At 39.5% G+C, this 21,372-nt stretch overlaps 2 protein-coding genes across 6 annotated transcripts in view; one reads left to right on the top strand and one right to left on the bottom strand.

Moving 5' to 3' along the window:
- sned1 (sushi, nidogen and EGF like domains 1) overlaps nucleotides 1-19,292 on the top strand; it is a 69,096-nt gene extending 49,804 nt beyond the window's left edge. For 2 of the 3 annotated variants that reach the window (XM_062976528.1, XM_008106327.3), the window contains 14 exons: nucleotides 48-161; nucleotides 368-481; nucleotides 1,693-1,989; nucleotides 4,719-4,902; nucleotides 6,447-6,559; nucleotides 7,314-7,592; nucleotides 8,536-8,680; nucleotides 8,822-8,904; nucleotides 8,991-9,089; nucleotides 12,456-12,572; nucleotides 13,879-13,966; nucleotides 15,108-15,191; nucleotides 16,000-16,030; nucleotides 17,089-19,292. In XM_062976528.1, the coding sequence (XP_062832598.1) occupies nucleotides 48-161; nucleotides 368-481; nucleotides 1,693-1,989; nucleotides 4,719-4,902; nucleotides 6,447-6,559; nucleotides 7,314-7,592; nucleotides 8,536-8,680; nucleotides 8,822-8,904; nucleotides 8,991-9,089; nucleotides 12,456-12,572; nucleotides 13,879-13,966; nucleotides 15,108-15,191; nucleotides 16,000-16,021 (1,739 nt within the window). In that variant the 3' untranslated portion in view covers nucleotides 16,022-16,030; nucleotides 17,089-19,292. The remainder of the gene's footprint in view (nucleotides 1-47; nucleotides 162-367; nucleotides 482-1,692; nucleotides 1,990-4,718; nucleotides 4,903-6,446; nucleotides 6,560-7,313; nucleotides 7,593-8,535; nucleotides 8,681-8,821; nucleotides 8,905-8,990; nucleotides 9,090-12,455; nucleotides 12,573-13,878; nucleotides 13,967-15,107; nucleotides 15,192-15,999; nucleotides 16,031-17,088) is intronic. The other variant, XM_008106328.3, reaches the window with a different exon arrangement.
- The window catches only part of mterf4 (mitochondrial transcription termination factor 4), a 45,330-nt gene that overhangs the window by 19,457 nt on the left and 4,501 nt on the right, over nucleotides 1-21,372 (bottom strand). For 2 of the 3 annotated variants that reach the window (XM_003218312.4, XM_062976529.1), the window contains exon 4: nucleotides 19,215-21,020. In XM_003218312.4, coding sequence (XP_003218360.2) covers nucleotides 20,670-21,020 — 351 coding nt within the window. In that variant the 3' untranslated portion in view covers nucleotides 19,215-20,669. Of the gene's footprint in view, nucleotides 1-16,845; nucleotides 16,959-19,214; nucleotides 21,021-21,372 lie in introns of those variants that run through there. The other variant, XR_010004704.1, reaches the window with a different exon arrangement.

Below are 21,372 nucleotides of genomic sequence, written 5' to 3'. Positions count from 1 at the left end.
GTGACACCTCCTACAGATATCTGAGTGAGTGTATTTATGCCCTCCAGAAGTGGATGCCTGTGAATCAAACCCTTGCCGCAATGGAGGAGACTGTGAAAATGACAGTGGTTCCTACTTGTGTGTCTGTCCAGAAGGCTTCTTTGGCAACCACTGTGAAATAGGTAAGTCCAGATGAAATGAAATGACGGTTAGTTCAGAAGTTCCCCTTAGCCTTTTGGGAAAGGCTGATGGAGGAAAACAAGTAAGTAAATATTTTAATGGAGGAAGTTTGACCCTTCCTTGACAAATATCCATACTTTCGTAAAGAGGCCTGTGCCGCCTTTAAGAACGACTGTTTTGAACTGTTCATTGTGCACATCTTCCCCAGCTAGTGACCCTTGTTTCTCCAACCCCTGTGGGAGCAGAGGCTACTGTCTGCCCAGTAACGGATCTCACATCTGCACCTGCAAAGTGGGCTATACTGGCAAGAACTGTGAGAAAGGTAACTAGAACAAAAAAAAGCCACTCCCATAATAATCTAGAATAGAGCTGCTCTTAACCATGCTGCCCTCCCCCCCGCAAAAACAGAAGATGCATAACAGGCTATAAAATGCTATGCTTTCCCCTTTGGTCTTGTATTTTTATGCATTTGGGACAGGAAAATATCACTTCGTCACATAAAACTACAGAATGCAGGTGTTAGAGAGGACTTCTATATGGAAGTACAAGTACACTGGAGTAAGTGTTAACTAAGGCTATAATTGCTTCTCAGATAATTGGATGCAGTTTTATTTTCCAATGAAATATAGCCTTGTGTGTGTGTCCATTCTGTTATTTCAGTTCTCGTCATTTTGGATACAGAGATAAAACAAACCATTTCTCAAAAGAATTGATATTTATTATCTTGGTATTTCCTGGGATCTTTCCTATTAAGTTGGATTGAAACCAAGAATATCATATTCAGGGAAGTGGTACTCAACCTTTGACAGGCAAATGTGTGAGCGCATAGGACAAGGCGGCTCATAAAATCTTACTAAGACTTTATACAAATGTTAAGGTCTCGAACAGACTTCAATTAAGGGCTTATACAAATGTTTATGAGAGCAGATGATCCCATTCCCATTTTTTGAAAAAACTACCATGTACCATGCTCAGAATGCAATATGTGATGCATAACTTGTGAAAAAATAATAATTTTTGGATTTTAACTGGCCAACACACTCCTGGGGCATATAGTGCAAAAAAGTATCCTTTCCAAACTCTAATATGATGCAAATGATATGCACAGGTGTTCAGATTCACAGTAGTCTGAACTGTGTAAATCATCACCCTGCAAAAAAATATCTGTATAAGGTATGGAGATCATTCCTTTTGACTGTCTCTGTATTTGGATATTTCTGAAGAGTATCTGAATACATAATATGAATGCAATAGACTTGGGTATACAAATGCTCTCCTTTTCCATGAGGTTTTTCAGTCGTTAGGCATCTGAAGCAGACCTGAGAAACACAAACTGCTATTGTTACAAACATTTTTTTTCTCTGAGAAGTATACCTTATTAGATATTTCGAACGGATGCTTCATGCCACCATTGCTTCCCTGCTGCTTCTTGTAGGAAAGATTTGATAATGGACTAAGGGAGGAGGAGACTTCTCTGGCGTGACAACTGACACTGTGTGCTTCCTTCTTCTCCTTTGCATTGACACCCGGAAGAGCTGCTGCCACCAACGTCATTAAAGGTGGAAAAGGTGGAAGAGACTGGGCTGTCAATCTCTTGGCACCCTCCCAAGGACCAGGCTGCCAAGCATATGATTGATGGCTACGCCGTGACGTACGTATCCTTCGACGGCTCTTACCGCTGGACTGATTATGTGGACCGAAGCCGTGCTGCCCACCATTTGCGGGCACTAGCCTCCGGCAAAGCCTACAATATTTCTGTCTTTTCAGTCAAACGCAAATCGAACAACAAGAATGATATCAGCAGGCCCGTCATGCTCGTCACACGTACTAGTGAGTAGATCCTGTGAGGAAAGAGAATTGTGGGTGCAGAAATGCCTGGTAGATGGGCCATCATCTTGATAGGGGTTCTTCAGACCCAAAGAGCAAATAGTAGGTTTCCAAATCTAATGTAAGAATAGTGAAGCACTGTTTTTCTTACCTATGGTAACTGGAGAATTTACACCGTCACCTTCATTGAGATAACACATGAAAACTGGACACTCAGGGCTAGACTTGAGATCTGCCAGCCTTACCAAGAGCCACCCTTTAATAGCCTTTTGACAGTATGTAGTAGTTGAATTTTTAAAAAAATAGTACTATTTTAAAGCATTAAATAGGAGATGAACTATAGTGGTTCTTTTTACAAACTTTATATGTACATTTTTATCTTTGGCAATGGTGTTGATTAGGAATATGTTTTTGCTCAAAGCAGAAACTGAAGATAATGATTGGGAGAAGATTTCTAATCAAAGAGTACAATGACTGAACATCTTTTAGATGGGTAGGCAAAGCAGAGGCCAGCAAAAAATGACAAATGCCCTTGGAGAGGATATGTCATCTTCCCCCACTCCATATCGAGTCATAAAAATAGTGATCTGGCATACAGTAAATGAACCCAGATAAAATGTGAGGATTTGCTATCCTTCTAAAGCAGTGATTCTCAACCAGTGGATCCCCAGATTTTTTGGCCTACAACTCCCAGAAATCCTAACAGCTGGTAAACTGGCTGGGATTTCTGGGAGTTGTAGGCCACCCACAGGTAGAGAACCACTGTCCTAAAAGGAGAAAAAATAGTAGTTGGAATCAAGAGGAGAGGTGAAAAGCACTTTTGTATTGGGTAGTGAAATGTCCAGGAAAACACTGCAACACTTTGTTTGTTAAAATAGAGAAATGTATAGTGTTATTTCATCAAGAACTAATAAGAGCTCCAAAGGAATCTCCATTAGTTATTGCATAAACAGTTGTTACTCTTACACTGCAAAGGTGTTGGTGGCACTGACTTCTAAAAAGGACTAGTAGACATTACTCTGATCTCTTCCCCTCAGCATTTGGTCTTGTGCTGTATTTTGGATCAGTCAGTTGGAACAAGGGACCTTAATATTGAGAAAATCTTATTTAATGAGGAAATAAACCAGAATTCAGCTGGATATTTTTATCCGCTGAAAATATATCAGAATTCCATTGAGTCAGAAAATACCTCAGAGAGTGCTCAGTGAAAGGTGTTTTTTATAAATTCTATATTAATGGGATTAAGCACATGGGGATTGTACTCACCCATGTGCTGGTTATTACTGTTCCAAAAGGCAGAGCAAGAATTAGAGGGATCGGTGGGATCACAGTGCTGACTTAAATATCCTGGTGAATGGGGATTTCCAAGATAACTCTTGTTGACTGAACAATTGCCCCCGTCTCTAGGCTTCCAAGTCTTTCTACAGCTTGGAGAAAATATATACATACATGATATGCACAGCTTGGGGTTTTTTTTAGTATCTTTTGTTTTAGGTACTTTCCTACTCACTTGTGCTTTTTCCTGTAGCATTATGTGATGCATGCTAACATGTGAATCATGTGTTAGTTGTGTATGTATGTGTATGTTCCTCCAAGTCGCTTGTCAAAATATGGTGACCGTTGCATTTCCTAGGGTTTTCTTAGGCAAGGAATACTCAGAGGTGGTTTTGCCAGTCCCTTCCTCTGAAATATAGCCCACAGCACCTGGTACTCACTGGAAGTCTCCCACCCAAGTACTAACAAGGACTGGTCCTGCATAGCTTCCAACTTCTGACAGGATCTACTGTTGTTGATCTTCATCATGCTTTTTCTTCTGAAGTTAGAGGGTCCCAGCACATCTGCTATGCTCTCCAGATAAATCACCTAGCATGTTTGTAAGCAGCTTGTCATTACCTGTCAAGAACAGGGCCCAACCTGTTCATGGTTCATTCAAAGGAGTCTTCTCATCTCCCACATTACCACTATGAGGTTGCATGAATCTAGTTAAATAGTAGTAAGCCTAACTTAAAGAAGTGTGTAGTGATACTGACAGAACCTGCCTTGGACTCAGGCTTCTCTGTGGTTTTTATAAACTGTGGGTGAATCCAAGCTTATGCCTGTGGATTTGTGTAATTTCACATCACATTCTTTTTGGTAAGGAGTTAAAAGACTCAGTTTGAACCTTGGATTTCTTAGTTGGCATGGACTTGTGTTGAATGTGAAGCATGAATGACTTTTCTTGTGTGCAAAGTAACCCTAGTCATGTGAAGTATGCAAGTGGCCTTGATCTGATGAATTGGGCTGCAGTCTGTGGAGGTTTATGCAAAATAAAAGTTGTTAATATTTAAAGCGATGCAATATTCTTAGTTTACAAAAGGATCATTAAGATTAACTGAAAGAAAAGGGTTTGTGGAATAAGCTTTCATAGACTCTCCTTCCTCAGATGTTCTCTGTTCTAAGTTGTTTGTTAAGTGGCTTCTTCATAGTGTCTTATGATATTCTCACAACAACAGACAAAATGTTTTCCACAGTAGTCACAAGGGCCTAATGAGATTGGCAAGTTCTGATATTGCACTATCAGGGATGTAGAAGCCCTCTCAAAAACCCAGTCTGACATTTTTCCTCTGTAGGAAGCTTCCAATGAGAAGGACACCTCCAATGAGATACTACTTACCCAAAAGGATTGAGTAGGTGTGCCACAGTCCAGTGGGGTAAGTCTTAACCATCTCTTTTCCACTCTTTCATCTATCCAGGGCCCCATCCACTGGAGGGATTTGAAATTGCCAATGTGACTGCCACAACCATTTCTGTACAATGGGCCCTCCATAAACTCAAGCACGCCACGGTCAGCAAAGTGCGTGTGTCCATCCGGCAGCCAGAGGATGTAGAGGACCGTGCTGTGGAGCTAAACAATACTGCAACCAAATACACATTCCGGTGAGCAAAAAGCAGATTTCTTGGGTTGAATGGGAAGCAGGTGATGGTAAATAACTTCAGATTGTCACCTGTATTTAGCTGGTCAGCCTTGTTACATGGAGTCCATGTCAGCAACAGAGAACAGACCAAGTGACACTTCTTACACCAGGCATCTTTACTTTTGCTCTCCCACATGTTCTTCCCTAGTTTTGGAATGACTTCATTTCCCATTTTACAGTCTAATAGGTAATTCAATGTCATTGTGTGTTTCAGTGTTTTCAGTGTTGCTGAGTCATTTGCTAATTTTTGTGTTACCTAACTTTGGATTATTTTGCCATTTGATGTAAGGGACACCATTTTATTATGCCATTGTATATAATAAAACTTGAGCGTCCACAAATTTTGATATCTATGAAGAGTCCTGGAACCAAACCAAACAAATACTGAGGTCCACTGTACCTAGAATTCAGTATCATATTGATGGGTGTTTGACCTGATATTACATATCCATAACTAATCTGTATCCACAACTGTGACACTATTGTCATTATTGCATCTGACCCCCTGCATCTATTTTACCAGGCATCAGTCACACCAAGAGAAAGTGATCAGTTCTTCTGTTGATTGGTGTGTCATTTGGTGATTTTTCCAGCCCTTTTTCCATCAATCAACAAGGCTGAAGTGAGGACCTATAACAGAGGTCTGCTTCTGAGGGCCACAACCTTGCTTGGAAGAGGGAAATCTCATCTGCTTGCACCTCAAAAGCTAGCAGAAATGGTCTCCATTTCTCAACGTGGCTGATTTTTTTTTTCGTGTCAAGAGCAATTTGAGTTGCTTCTGGAGTGAAAGAATTGGCCGTCTGCAAGGACGTTGCCCAGGGGACGCCCAGATGTTTCGATGTTTTTACCATCCTTGTGGGAGGCTTCTCTCATGTCCCCGCATGGAGCTGGAGCTGATAGAGGGAGCTCATCCGCACTCTCCCCGGGTGGGATTCGAACCTGGCAGCTTTCAGGTCAGCAGCCCAGCCTTCAAGTCACTTAGTCCACTATGCCATCTAGGGGCTCCAGCGTGGCTGATGTCCAGTAAAGTGCTTTGGTGGAGTCAGGCTAAGAGGTGTTAGTTATCCAAACTTAACCAAACACCCCATGGAGAATTCCAGTCTGTATTTCTAGGTCATTTCTCTCAACCACTGAAATCTGGTGGATATGTCGGGCCAGAGGAAGTAAAGCTTTGATTTTCAGGAAGCCTTAAATAGACACCCTCACACTGTCTAAAACCTTTTTCAAATACTTCCACTGAAATACAACTTGCGACTCCTCAAATTAGAAAGAAAGTTGCGGCTTGGTCAGGTCAGTAAGGAATTTAGAATTGACATGTTTTCAGGTATTTTCCTCATCTACTCAACAGCTCTCTGTATGCAGTATATATTTGTCCACATTTCTCTGAGTGGATAGTTTATGCAAGTCTGACTCAGCAACAGTCAATAAGGCATAGCCTGTTCTTTGTTCTGAAATCACAGAATCTGACTAAAATTCCCCCAACATATTGAACACTCTTTCCAACAGAGACCTTCAGCCAGGACAGAAGTATCTTATCCACATGTGGACCTTGAGTGGCCTTAGCACAGAAGACCATCCCACTGAGAGCTTTACCACAGGACCCGTCTATGTCTGGACTCGTGAGTTTGACAAAAATGTCTTCCTCCTGGTTCTTGCATTTCTAACTTTGTTCTCTGTGAACCCACTAAAACAATGGATTTTATTTAAATATACAGCATGTAATACAATACTTAGGGCTTAAGCACATTGTTCAAAACATAGAGCTTTGACCAGATGCTGAAGGAAAAGACCTGTATAGATGTCAGTTCAAAAATTCAGTTTCTGACAAAAACTTCCTTAGCCATGTTTTTCAGTGGCATTAAAATACTTTCCTCTTCATCTTCCTAGAGGCATTGTTCATTTTAATTTGTTGTTGTTGTTGCTATTGTACAACTGCAACAGCAACATCTGTTTCTGAGGTTTCTAAAACTTTCTTAGAAAATTCTTGCTAAATTCTGAAACTACCCTCCAAAAGAGCAACCAGCATTCAGAGGTCTACATATTTTTGTGAAACCATTACAAGCAAAGTAAATCACAATGCAATTGCTTTGCTATTTGCAAAGAATAGATCAATTGAGTGTGACAACTTTCCTGACTACAAAACACAACTTCATTCCATGGAACAGCCCTTTTGGCTGCAAGCACAGTTCAGTTCTGCATGGTATCTTATCTCTGATCAATGAGATAAAAAGGTTTCCTTTTAACTTGGAGAATGTTCCACATCTTTCCTGAGGGGCCAACTCCTTCAACTAATAATAATTCTCCAGTTGAAGGAGAAATTAGAGAATAGTTTGAAGAAATTCCTCATCTAATGTCCATCTGTTCCCTGAACAGGGCCTCTTCCTCCTAGAAACCTCACTGCATCCAGAGTCACAGCCACCTCTGTCCAGATGGTCTGGGAACAGCCCCTAGTGGGGTCTAGTGATGGATACATCATCAATGTCACGACTGGCCAGGTTGGGAAGAGCCGCTACGTGCCCAATGGAAAGTTGTCTTCCTACACAGTGCGTGACCTGAACCCAGGTCAAAGGTATCGCTTATCTGTGAAGGCTGTCCAAAACACAGATCAAGGACAATTGACTAGCGAACCTGCCCATCTCTACATTACACCCTGTAAGTGAAAATGGCTATCTCTGCTAAGCTCACCCAGAAAGCTACTTGCTTCTTTACTGTTCTGATATAATAGAATTATAAAATCATGATAGGGTGTATGGAAATTCATGCTACAGTGGTATGTTCAGTGTATTCATCATGTCATGATCTGTGTTTACTTTTTCATTGGCCCAGCATCACTTTTTCTGAGGAGCAGAGCTTGGAAAAGTTGCTTTTTTCAGTTAAAGTTCCCAGAACACTTCAGTCGACATGGCCTATAGCCATGAATAAGAACTTTTCCCAAGTTTTGATGATGCAAGGAGAATGGCATTTGCTTAGCAGGAGTTCAGATTTCCCTTTTTGCCTTCTCATGTTCTAGAATTGTGATTCAACAAAACACAAGCAACTATAAAACCAGAAAGGTCCTCCTATTAGCAGATATCTTGCTCATCGCTTTGTATTTAGTGTGTCTTGGTTTTAACAGATAGAAGTTGCATTTACTACCATTTAAATCTTTCCTATCAGCCAAGATTTGGGGTGGTGGTGGTAGAATTGCTGAATCTGCTGGAAATTGTGGACTCAGAAGATTTTACCCTGCTCAATTTTGTCTTTGAAAATGCCCACCCAGTGATGCTTTTATTTGAGTAGTGGAATTTCCGTTGGGAACACAGCACCAAAGTAGGGTTTAATATCATTGCACTTGCAGCACTAAAATTATGATCTGATTTACATCCTCCTTGTTTCTATTAACATTTCCTCCTTTCTAAATGAAATGTGAGATATATCTGGAGATAGGCCAAATATATCTTAATTCATGGGAAGATTCATGTCAGTGTTCCCTGTTTAGGGTTTTATAGGTGAATGCCAGTTTTGACTTGGAAGCAAACTAAGAACCAGTGTTGCAGTTTGTGGAATAAATTGCCCGCACTCAATTCCATTAAACCTCACTCTTCCTGGCTTGCAGTGCAGAAGGACGGTGCCCCAGAAAGACGCCGGAGCCAAACAGGGCCTCCTCGTGTGCTAAGAAACCGAGTCCCACCAGCATTTCTGCGAGAGCTGCATCTGCTTGCAGATCACAACATCCCTGAGGAACCTTCTCTAGCACCCAGGTAAAGAAAGGCTCTTCGTTGCCAATAAAAATAAACATAAGCTGGGTAGACATGGTTCATAAGATGCTGAACTCTGAACTCATGACTTCAAACTGGCGTTGCATCACAAATGAGGAACATCCAAGTATTTTCCTTTTAAAGGTTTACAGAGCTAGTGGATGGCAGAGGGAGGATCACCACAAAATTCAACAACTCACCAAGTAAAGCCGTCACTGTAAGAACACGTAGGTGTCCTTCAGTCTCCACGCTTGCATTGTTTCCTACCCAGGCAAAAGTCCTTGGGCTAACTCTGTTGGTTGCTTCTCTCTAGAACCTGATGCTCCCACGAAAGTGGAAGAACACCCAGAGGAGTCAACCAAGGCTAACCTGGCATTGCAGCTACCAGAATCAGAGAGCACCAAGAAAGAAAGTATGTCTGAAGAGAGGATGAATAGCATCTCTGTGAGAGATACATGAGACTGTGCAAGGCCACCCACTCTAGTCTTAAGTAACCCAAACAGGATCAAAGAAGGGCCTTCTCTGCTGTGGGCCCCCGATTGTGAAACTCACTGCCCGGTGAGATTAGGCAAGCCCCCACATTAGCAGCCTTTAAGAAAGACCTGAAAACATGGCTCTTCCGTTGTGCTTTTGGAGAGTAATTACTACATACATCCCCTCTGCTGCTCTCCTCCAATATCTGTCCTCCAGATTGCACCACTACTTTATGACCCTGTTCTCTGTGGCTTTTATTCTTATTTCTTTTCTCACCCCGAGTTTTAACTTAGTGTTCATGTGGCCCGCCCTTGTTTTACTGTTCTTCTGATTTTGTGTAATGTAGTGTATATTATCATTTATTGTATTGTTCAATGTGTTATGATTTGTTGTTCTATTTATATTCTGTTATATTGTATTGTTCTGGGCATGGCCCCATGTAAGCCACCCCGAATCCCCGTTGGGGAGATGGTGGCGGGGTATAAATAAAGATTATTATTATTATTATTATTATTATTATTATTATTATTATTATTATTATTATTAGTGTGACAAATGCAGAAGAAATTGTGATTGTAGAGGATAGGATTTTAGAAGAAGCAGTTTTTGGCCATTCTGATTATATAGTATACTAGCTGTGCCCGGCCATGCATTGCCGTGGCAAAGTGGTGGTGGTATTGGTTAAAAATTGTTGTGGAATTTTTATTTGACATTATTTGTATTTTTAATTAATTTTATTGTAGCTTATCTTTTTTATTTATTATATTTTATTATTTTCTTGTATTGTTTTTAGTTATTTTGTTATTATAGTATTTTATTGTATTAATTTTTTAGTTTTTTAAAAAAAATTTAGTGTTTTCATTATTTTTATTGTATTACAGTATTTGTATTTATTTTATTTTTTATTCTTTTTTATTATTTGTGTTTTTATTATTATATTTTATTTGTATGTATTATATTTTATTATTTGATTATATTATTTTTATTTATGTTTTTTTAATTGTATTATTTTGTTTTGTTTTTTATTTGTTTTTTGTATTTATTTTATTATTTTTGTTTCTCTTTGTATTGGGCTGCTCTGAGTTCTGTGGTCTGCCTGGTCATGTTCCAAACGTATTCTCTCCTGATGTTTCGCCTGCGTGTATGGCAGGCATCCTCAGAGGTTGTGAAATGTGTTGTAACGAAAGGAAGTAGGGTTTATATATCTGTGGAATGACTAAGGTGGAAGAAAGGACTGTTGTTTGCTTTAGGCAAGTGTGAATGTTGGAATTGGCACTGAATAGCCTTGTAGCGTCAAAGCCTGGATGGTTCCTGCCTGCCTGGAATGAACAAAATATGGCTCCCAGTATTAAAAAAAATCTGTGAAATCAGGAGAGTTAACTAAAGAACAGCACTGAGCAATTGGGGAATTCCAGAAATGATGTACTGAGGGCCAGCAAACATCTTCCAACAAAGGATCCCCCCTCCAAAGGAGGAAGTAGGCAGGCCTTGAAGGTGGAAGGGCATTCAATGGTAATCAAGGTGGGCAAGTGGAACATTCACAGTCGCCTCAGACAGATAAGAGTTGTCCCATCCTGGATATCATTGCTGAGATAGAAGTAAACATCCCACTTGTCTGTTTTCAAACAGATCTCCTAATCTCTGAGGATGCCTGGCATAGATACGTATGGCAGTTTGGCAGCAGATAGGGTCGTGAGGGAATGTGATGTTTAATAGGCTTTTCCTGAATCCCTTCTTATTATCCAACATACTCAGTTATTCAACGTTCTGCAGGGATGTTTACGTTGGATAAGTGAGACTCTACTGTATATTTATAATCTTATATTATCTGCTTAGAAGTGGATTATATGAGGCCCCTTCTACACAGCTGAATAAAATGCACACTGAAGTGGATTATATGGCCGTGTGGACTCAAGATAATCCAGTTCAAAGCAGATAATATAAGATTATAAATGGTTTATATAGCTGTGTGGAAGGGCCTTGAGTCTACACTGCAATATAATCCAGTTCAAATCAGATAATCTGTATTTTATAGGCAGTGTGGAAGAGGCCTAAGTGAGGCCTAACTCTGCCTGTCCCCTGGGCTGAGTGGGTTGCTAGGAGACCAAGTGGGCGGAGCTTAGCCTTCTAACTGGCAGCAATTGGATAAAAACAATTATTCCTCTCCCTTTAATTAGAACTTTATTTTTCTTTTCTTTTTGTTGTCGGACCCTGGGAGCAAGGATGGTGGATTGTGCTGCCAAATTTCTAGGTTCTGGGGCTTGTACTTTTGTTGTTTAGTGGCGGGAGTGGGGGGGGGACACCATTACTCTTTTATATATAGATGTTGTGGGTGAACTGACATCAGTCCTGTATAGCGTGTTTACAAGGAGTTTCATCTGCATACATCATGGAAAAATTCTAGCCAATATCCATGGGGCAGGAATTTCAAAATGAGATGTCATCAGTAAAATGTCTCTCTCCTTGGCTTATGTCAGTCTTGCTTCAAGTAGCCAATCTCTGTATTATGATATACATGTAACAAAACAGATATGCTGGTGTGCATTTTGTATACTCATTTTCCTAGGAAGGAGACAGTAACTTATTCCGCAAGGTTGAACCCAATTTAAATGAAGGTTTGATGCTTTTAGTTTCTTCAAACACCAACTTTCATCTCAGGTGAAAAGGTTTCTGTTTGAAAAGCTATAAGTGACAAAAGAATTGTGCTCCAAGTAAGATATAGACAGCCTTACATACAATGAATATGAATTATTCACACACAGATGTAATTTTTCATAACCAGATACAGCTGCATGCTTGATCTCGAATTTAAGAGTATTCTTGTACCTGGGTACAAATTAGGAATGAACTCAGATAGATATTCTGGGAAACATCTGGACCAATCTACATGCAATTGTGTATGCAGGTGCAGTGTAACATGTACATACAATAAGCCACTAAGGAAGATTTCCATAGAATCCAACAGATTCATTGTTGCCTTTAAGTGTTGGACTTCTGGGGCTTACAGATTGTGATTTACCCAAGATCACACAGTGGATTTCCATGGCTGAACAGAGATCAAATTCTGTGTCAGATCAGGATTAAAATTTCTGCTCTGGGCCATGGAAACTTACTGGTTGATCTTGGGCAAATCGCTCTCTCAGTCTCAGAAGAAGGCTATGGCAAACTCTGGATAAATCTTGCCCCCAAAAACATCTGTTAGGGTTTCCGTGAACTGGAATCAGCTTTAAGGTGCATGATAATATTTTAACTGCAGTACACACTAAGCTTTAAATATCTGACAGTTGTCCTTCTTCTTCACCAGGTGACAGGCAGAACTGTTCTGTAAACTACTGCAAAAATGGGGGGACTTGTGTTGCCGACTCAGATACGTACCATTGCGACTGTAATCCTGGATTCAAGGGCCGACAATGTGAACTAAGTGAGTAACAAGAATCTGAACTTTCTGCGCAATACTATGAGAAAACATACTATTCACAAAAAAGGATCAGAATGTAAATTCAGCCCTTTATGAGAGAGATGAAAGGTTTAACAAGCAAAAATAAAATTCAACCCGCTTCATTACAATGTAACATGGAACCTACTAAAAAAAAACCCTCCTATAGGCGACTATTGATCACTGAAACCGCCATACTGTATATTGCATATTGTTTCAAAATCCTTCTCCCCAAGCTCTAAGATTTCAGAGCCCTTCAACTGTCAGCCATAAAACTGTCCCCCATGATAATTTTCCAGATAAGTGTGTTGATTATGCATGCATATTGTCTGATTTGTTAATGTCCTTCCAGATCTGAATAACTACTAAAGCTTTAGAATTCAGTGCACTTCATAGGAGCCCTGCTCCAATTTAGACATCTTTCAAATGTCTCCAGTACATTCATCCAAATTTAAAATTCAGTCCTGCTTTCATAGCTGCTCATTTCCATAGCAATAGTACTTTTAAAAAAAAGTTAAAACACAAGCCAGGTTTGAACTACTGCAAGTCTTATTTAATGGAACAGCTGCACTATAGAGGGAAAAATAGGGAAGCATAAGAAGAACATCTGCATGGCAGGAGTAAACAGTGACAGAGTTTGCTTCCACTACTGAATGCTGGCAAGTGCTGGTGCAGTTGGAAATAGAGGCTGAAGAAGTCACTGCTGTCTCTCCTCAGATTATTTTATTTGTTCGTTTGCAGTATTTCTATACCACCCTTCTCAACCCTGAAGGAGACTCAGGGCCATTCACTCCAGGTCAATCCAGGTGTTGTATGTGCTATGACAGTGGGTTGAGCCAACTGTCCTATTGCAGCCCATGATGGAAGAGCACTTTTTTTTTCATGACACATTGAACAAATGCCTTTTCATATTCCAAGGTTTCTGAACTTTGCCACAAGAAACCAACTGCAGTAACATGTCTTGCATTAGCCATTTGAGTTGCTTCCTAAAGCAGTGGTTCTCAACCTTTATCCTTCCCAAACATCTCCCACATTCCATACCCATTGTCCATGCTAGCTGAGGCCTTGAGGAGCTGAAATTCAAAATATCTGGATGTATAAATGCTGAGGACTACTAAATTGATAAAGGTCCCCTAGTATCCATTTTTTCCCAGTCATAGTCATATACTTAGTGGCTAGATGTAAATGCACAGATACATTATATGAATTTAAAATGATGTCCAAAGACCCTGATTCATTACAATGCTTATAACAGCGAAATGTCTTCCCTACCAACCCATTGTCTCTCCAGCCTGCAAGAAAGTGCCTCAGTCTTGTACTCGGCTCTACTCAGAATCCAAATCCTTTCCAGTCTGGGAAGGAGGTGTTTGTCATTATCTGTAAGTATTATCTTAAATATCTTTTTTTTTCAGATATCAAATTAGCCTTAACCTAGATGAATAGATGCCTTGGGTGCCAAGAAGCCTTGAGAATAACACACCGTAGTAGCCTATTAATCTTATCAAATTGATTTATATTCACTCCTCCACCTAATTATCAGAATTATTGCAACTCTTGTTGTATTCCATAACTGTTTCCTAGAAGTGAATGCATCCAATCTAACGTGGATAGAAATGGTGCATGGCTCTTAATTGGGTTCATTTCATTATGAGCTAATAAAAAGACTGTCTTCTTGTACAGGATGAGTATCCCTTATATGAAATGCTTAGGACCAGAAGTGTTTCATGCTTCAGGGTTGGGTTTTTTATTTTGGAATACTTTCATATACATAAGGTATCATGAAGATGGGACCCACGTTCAAACATGAAATTCATTTATGTTTCAAACAGGTATTATAAACATAGAGGTTTTAAATACTTTTGTGCATTAAAACTCACTCCCACAATCTGTGGCTTGAGGGGATTGTGATGGGGGTCTTTTTTCTAGTTGTTGTGCTGGAGATCATTCACAGGAGACAGATGTTTCTCAATAAATGGAATAGAACCCTATTGTTATGGTACTATGTAGTACGCAGTGGTTGTATAGGACTCCAACAGTAGATTGCAGTTTTTTTGAAAAAAGGATCTGATACCACATCAGTACAGGGTATCGTCCTATGATGCGCTTTCTTTCAAAAGCAAGCAGTGATGCATTCCTATGCCTACAATCCTCATAGAAATGTATCATCAAAATAGAATTGCAGACTTACTAAAAATGGTTACAGTTCAAAGTTTTATGGCTACCTTCTAGAATGCTATATACATAATGCAAAAGCTTTGGATATAATGGACAGGAATTATGTCCATTAACTACTAAGTTATGATAGGATAATAGTTATAGTGAGGTTTAATATTGGGGTACCTAAGAGGTTGAGGACATATTTTTAATGTGTCGTGGAAGTTTCTCTTTTCAAAGTAGGAGTGCTAGTGAAACTTAAAAAGGCTCAAGCCATGTCCATGTGGATCACAATTTACAGAATATTCCATCATGGCAAAAACATATTTACATCATGCCTGTTCTCCACATGTTTTGTTGTGATAGATACAAGAGGGTCTACAAAGTGCACCAGGATGTCTGCTACAAGGAGAGCTGTGAGAGCACTGTTACGAATAAGGCAGTCAGCAGGTAATACACCTTTGGCAGTTTTATGGAAAGCAAACAGTGTACGGAAAATCTGGGGGAAATCGCTATTTCTTAGTGGACTGGTTCTTTAAGATAGCTAAAACCATCCAATGTTTATATCAACTAAATTTTAATTTGGGAAGAGGTCTCCTAGCTTAGGTACTTAGTAGTGGAATCCTCACTCAAAGGTGTGCCAGGTGTAGGGGTTGGAGATAAGGCACAATCTTCTGCTGCTGGCAGAATTGCTCTTTTGCTGATCTACTGACAGAACGGCTGAAATCTGAGTTAAAGCATATTCAAACTTCCTCCAATCAAGAGACAGCCCTAGATACTCTAACAATGGCAACAGTAGTCTAGGTAAGTTGCCAAAGTTTGGGCAGGGCCTGGAATCAACACATCTCTATTTGGTCTTGCAATAGCATTGCTAGCCCTTGGCCATCTTCATAGGTAAGGATTGAGCTCTAAGGTTGCAGAACTATAGCTACTTACCTTGGATTACGTTATCCGCCCAAGACTTATAACTTGTACTATAACTATGTGAAACACATTATTGTTGTTGTTATATTTTATTTATACTCTACTTGCCTGTCTTAAATGAGGCTCAAAGCGGCTCATGACGTTAAAAACACAACAATAAGACTCCCACTGGGAGCCTCAGTCAATAATATTGCTTCTACATGAATCCTGTAGAAGTAAAATTCTATTCTGGGAGCTAAGTAGTTAGCACAGTGGGGTTCCTAAACATAAAAATGTTGCAAAACAAGTAGCAATGTCTTGTTTGTTTCATGCATTGATTTTTGTCTTGTTTCAGAAAACAAAGTACTAGACACTGAAGCCTTATCGTAAGTATCTCTACTAGAAAGTAGGTGGAATGAGGGCTCCCCGCAAAAAAGTTGCTGGAGTATGTCCTTATTTTATTCCCTGTGCTGTGCTCCTTTTGTCATTCTTCCCAGTTAGGGATATGGTGGGTGTTCTCTATCTGCAACATGGGGTTACAGCTACATCCCCCTTTTTAAGGAGGATTAAAAGGTGATATAAAGGGTCTAGTTTGAAAAGAGGCTGTTTTGTAGCTCTCTTCAGTGGGAGAGTGAAACAGGAAAATATTAGAATCCTTTTATTACAAGAAGACATTGGCAGTCTCCAGTATCAGAAAGGTCAGACATTATTAGATAAGCAACATCCCAAAAATCCTGGAGGACACCTCCTTCTTCACAGGCATGTTGTATTTCCAACCATTCAAAATTATAAATGTGTTCTCCAGCCAATTTTCCCTGCACACATTAAGCAGAGAAATAAACTGCCAGAGGCACCTTATTCTAATACTACTAATGGAAAGCAGCTTTCCTTTGAAAGCTCTGCCTCAATCTATAGCAGAAAAGGAGTACTTCATTGCAGCCATTTCAATGTCTTACTTGTTGGTCTCAAAGTTGTACCAACAGAAATCTTCAGCAGCTTTTTACTTCCTTTGGGGTTTAAGCAATCTTGTGTGATACACATTTCAACTCTAAGCAAAGATAGGTACTAAATCCACTTGCTGATTCTGCCGTAACATAGGTAACTGTCCATAACATAAAAAATGGCAGCATATGCCACTTTGAGACGATTGAAGGAAGAAGTATTTCCATAACCCAAAGGCAAATTCCAAGCATGTACTTACGCAGCGGGCCAGCATTCTTCCAGAGGTCACAGAGGGGAGCATCAACTCTCTTTCCTTGGCTACAAAACTGCAATCACAGGTTGCCTTCCCTAGCAAGGGGTAGCCGCAGAAATCTGTGCAGACAAGCATAAAACTCTAAGCAAAACACAGGTGTTTTTGGATTGAAATGAAGAGAAATAGCTTTATCAGTGTTTATATGTATGTGCACAATTGTCTTCATGATTTATTTGTTTTTCTTCATAGGAACCAAAGCCTTCAGCATTTCTACAAACTGAATTGAAAAAGAAGCAGGGGAGACTGTACTAGCATGAGCTATGGACCCGTTCCCCTTTGTCTTGTTCAAGAGGTGTTCACCAGAGAGCCGTATCTCCCTCTCTTTGGCAAGATCATAAGGACTTGCTTGCCTTTTCAGATGCCTTTTCTTCATAGCACATGAACATTTTTGTACAGAATGAGTTAAAAATCTCTCAGGACTGCAGTGCTTTGTGGGCTACATGCAGCAAGAATCTAGCTCAGGCTTAATGATAACGGAGATACTGGTTGTGTAGTCTGAGGTTAATGGGCCACCTTGAATGAAAAAGTAGTCTGGGTGAAGGGGATGAAGCCACCTCTGTTCTGGATTACAACCAAACAGGAGAACCCCACTGCCATTAATATTTTGTGATCAAAGCCAATTACAGGTTTAAAATATTGCCCATTGGCAAAACTAGTTGTTAATGAAGAAACATGAAATTTGACAGCCAGTCATGTTGCGCCACTGCTAGCAAAATAATATTTCAAAAGTTATGCTAGTGAGTCTACATCCACCTTCTTTTTAAAATATCAAAACAGAAATTTAGTGAAGCCTCTAGCCAAGCTGATTTATAGAACCGAGGGAACACCATGCATTGATTAGCAGACCTGTTTGAAACCCTTCTACTTTGTCTCTGCTTCTTAGATGAGTAAAACATCATCTTGGGCTGCCACTGGAGAAAAAAAGTGTGAAACATCAGATTTTCTCCATTCGTCTTCCCAGATACATGTTGCCTACAGTAACTACGGATGGCCCACCACTCAAGGAGCATTATTGTTTCTTAGTTTTTGAGATTGTATGACTAGTTAAACATAAGATTGTGTTAATATACATACTGTATATTTTATAAATTAATACAGCCAGGGTTCATTTATAGTTTTAGACTACTATTCCTTCAGTAGCAATGAGGCTCTCGCAGGCCATTTGACTATTGCAGAAAATCAACCCTGTTTCCTGGAATCCTTTTCCTTGAAGACTTTAAGAGTTGTAAATATAGTTTTTTTGCCATGAAAGGGGAGCATTCCATAAAACAGTATCCTTCCCAGCAGGAAAAAAATGTCAACCTTCACTTCCCAGAAGTAGCACAAAATGGCTCTATATAACTGCATTATGAAAAGCCACCAAATTCTTCAAACTCATTCTTAGGTGCTAATTATAATTTTGACAAGTTTTGGGGAGTGTTATCAACTAAGGATTTTTAAAATGTGGTCCTCTTTCTATAATCCTAAAAGGATGACTATTTTGAGATAGATGGGGAAATGTAAGAGGAGAATTGACACTAAATCTTTGAATTTTCCCTAGTGGCATTTAATGGAGCACTGTGGAATGTGGATTACTCATTGGGGGAGAACAATAAAGAGCAGGATCAGAAGAGGCGTTCTTAAAGACACCTCAGGTAGATTGCTAGGATGATACAGAGGTACTACATTAAGGATGATATTCTACATTAGGCATAGTTTGTAACTTGTTTTGAATTATGCTGCTTTGTCAAAGAAGCCTATCTTTTACTGTTCCACTTTAAAACAAATCAGCCTAAGAGAAATCTGTACATTCACATCCTAGCAGCAAAAAGAAATATGTTGTTATATCCTTGTTTCTTATGTTCACACTGTGAGTGCTGCTGCTTATTTAGTTAAACAGCATCACTCACACAAAGAGAACAGGTATCAGCAGGCAAAGGCTTGCAAAACTAAAACGGGAAAAACAAAAAAACAGTGCAATAAGATCTGAACAAGGCCAGTTGTCACACAATGCTGGAAGCGAAGAAGGAATGGAACAACATGGCTAGAAGTGTGATAATGCAACCTTTCTCTGGAGATCCTACTCACAAGCACTTCAAGTAAACTGATCCAGTATAACTGGCTCGGGGCATGTCTTTTACAAAAAGTGGGTGGAAGGGTGGTAATAGTATACTATTTCAAGTCCAATACAAGTTTTTAAAAAATAAGAGTTCTTTGTAGCCAGTTTGTCAGTCACTCATTGAAATTGGTTTCTCCCCAGGTACAATCTAAAGTAGAACAGAGTCTATATCAAGCCAGTATTCTATAGCCAGAATGAGGCATATGTAATGCAGCAATAAACTAAGAAAGATTTTATTCTGTCAAAGTTATTTTGTCTTGCATTTTAGATTAAAAATCCAATTTATTTAAAACCAGCCTGTTTTCTTTCAGAATTACTGGGTTCCAGAAGTTGGCTCAAAAGTTCAGTGTCTTAAACTGATGTATACATGTCATACATATTTCAGAGGGTTGTGGAATGTGATAGCTAACGTCAGAAACGCACCAAAAAGAAAACCAGTTCCACATGCTCTGAAACAACAGAGAAAATGGTGAAAACAATCATCATAAAAACAAAGGAAATACAAATATATTGTAGCAATGATCATGGTATTAAGACATATACTGAAGACTCAGTGGCTAAGCAAAGATTATGAAATATAAAGTGAAATGTTTATTCCTTGCTTAGTTACAATATAATTAAACAGCTGGCATCCCCTTCAATATTTACATAAGCCAAACTTGTAACTTTTGGAATTCATGTTTATGGCCCTTGATGAACAAATGCGACCCCCCAAAACTACCTCATAAGCCCAGCTGCCTCTCTATGCACCTGTGACGCAAATCTGCAGTTATTTCTCAATACTCCACTCTGCAGCAGTTTAGAAATGCTTTAGCTGGGATGTTCAAGAGGTAAGATTTTGCAGGGTGGCATCAGCAGAGGCAGAACTAGAGTGTAACCACTTCCAGATCACATTCACCCCATTCACTACAGGAAACAAGGTCCAAAGCAGCTTGAGTAGAGCCACTATGATTCTATGAAATGCCACTTAGGACAGACCCATTGTTGACTTAGCAGGCATGAGGTACTGAGCCCCTCTTGACAGCAGCCTCAGCATGGATGTTGAAATCCCCCAGCACTACATACAAGCTGGAAAGATTCTGCCACCAACTCTGAGATCATCCTAGCTAGCTAAGGAAGGGAGAGTGGAACACCAATAGAATCCCTAATGTGCCACTGCTTCAGGCAAACATACCCAAACCCAGAAAACTGCAATATGGGGCAAATGGTCAGGGAGATGGAATTTTCAAAAAACTACTGAAATTTTGCTTCCCCAGCCCATAGGTCTCGCCTGCTGCTGAACAGAGAACTTTGGTAGCCAAAGGGGAGCACATTGTCCCTTCAGCCTCATCCAACCAGGTCTCAGATTCATGCCAGGTCAGCATGCTTATCCAGAATCAAGTTATGAATATTGGAAACTGAATCACATTTTACTTTTGGTTTTTCTTAAGAATTTTGTAACATTTGGGGGGGGATTATATGGAAATTAGAGCAGTCGAACTTTCCTGGTTATATTACTTTTGTGTAGCTACTTAGTTGACTGTAACCAGGCTTAACTTCAAAATTAAATCTTCTGTGGAATGACTACCTTCCATTTCTTATGTCCAAGTTTCATGCATTCGATCCACAAAAATAGTAAGATATTCAAACAGATTTCACTAGTACAAGGCATGTAAGATTTTATTTCATGTCCTTATTCTGTATCAGACGCTTCATCGTCATTTTCCAAATCCAACAGTTCAATTTTCATTGCTTCTTCCTTTTCCCAATTCTGCTCTTCTTCACGCACTAGTAATTTCTTAAATATCTCATATTCTTCCATTGTAGAACATGCTATTCTAGTCACAAAGTCATTTTCAGAAGCTCTGATTATGCCTTTCAGTTTGGGATTGACAATCAGAGTTTGTCCTTTCTTGTCAGGAGTTTGATAAAGTCCCAAGCGCTCCAAGAAGATGACTCGGTTCTTTATTTCAGTTAGTGATGCTTGGAAGAAACCAGAATTCAGTATTTCTCTTTGTTTAACTCCCATCCTAAAATATGCAAACTGAGAGAGAAACAAATAGTAGATGGCAAAGGAAATTTAAAGGATAAATTTCCTGAAGTTCAGGTGGCAGATTCCAACAACAAACAAATGAAATGAAAAGTATAAAGGCTATTATAGTCTCTGTTAGTGTCTGGAAATGAGTGGAAGTTTTAAAGATATTTTAAAAGCACAATCAAGTCAAAATCTCATATTAAACAACAGGTGATCTGTACAATAAATAGGTTGTACTGGCATCTGAAAATACATACTCAGGCACTAAAAATATAAGCTAGCTAATCCACTCTGGAGACTTACGCCATGGATGGAAAACGAATACTATTAAACACATTAACAAAACAGTGTTTGAAAAAAT

Source organism: Anolis carolinensis, chromosome 3 (genome assembly GCF_035594765.1).
Source record: "Anolis carolinensis isolate JA03-04 chromosome 3, rAnoCar3.1.pri, whole genome shotgun sequence".
Taxonomy (NCBI): Eukaryota; Metazoa; Chordata; class Lepidosauria; order Squamata; family Dactyloidae; genus Anolis; species Anolis carolinensis.
This window is presented reverse-complemented; position numbering and strand designations above follow the sequence as displayed.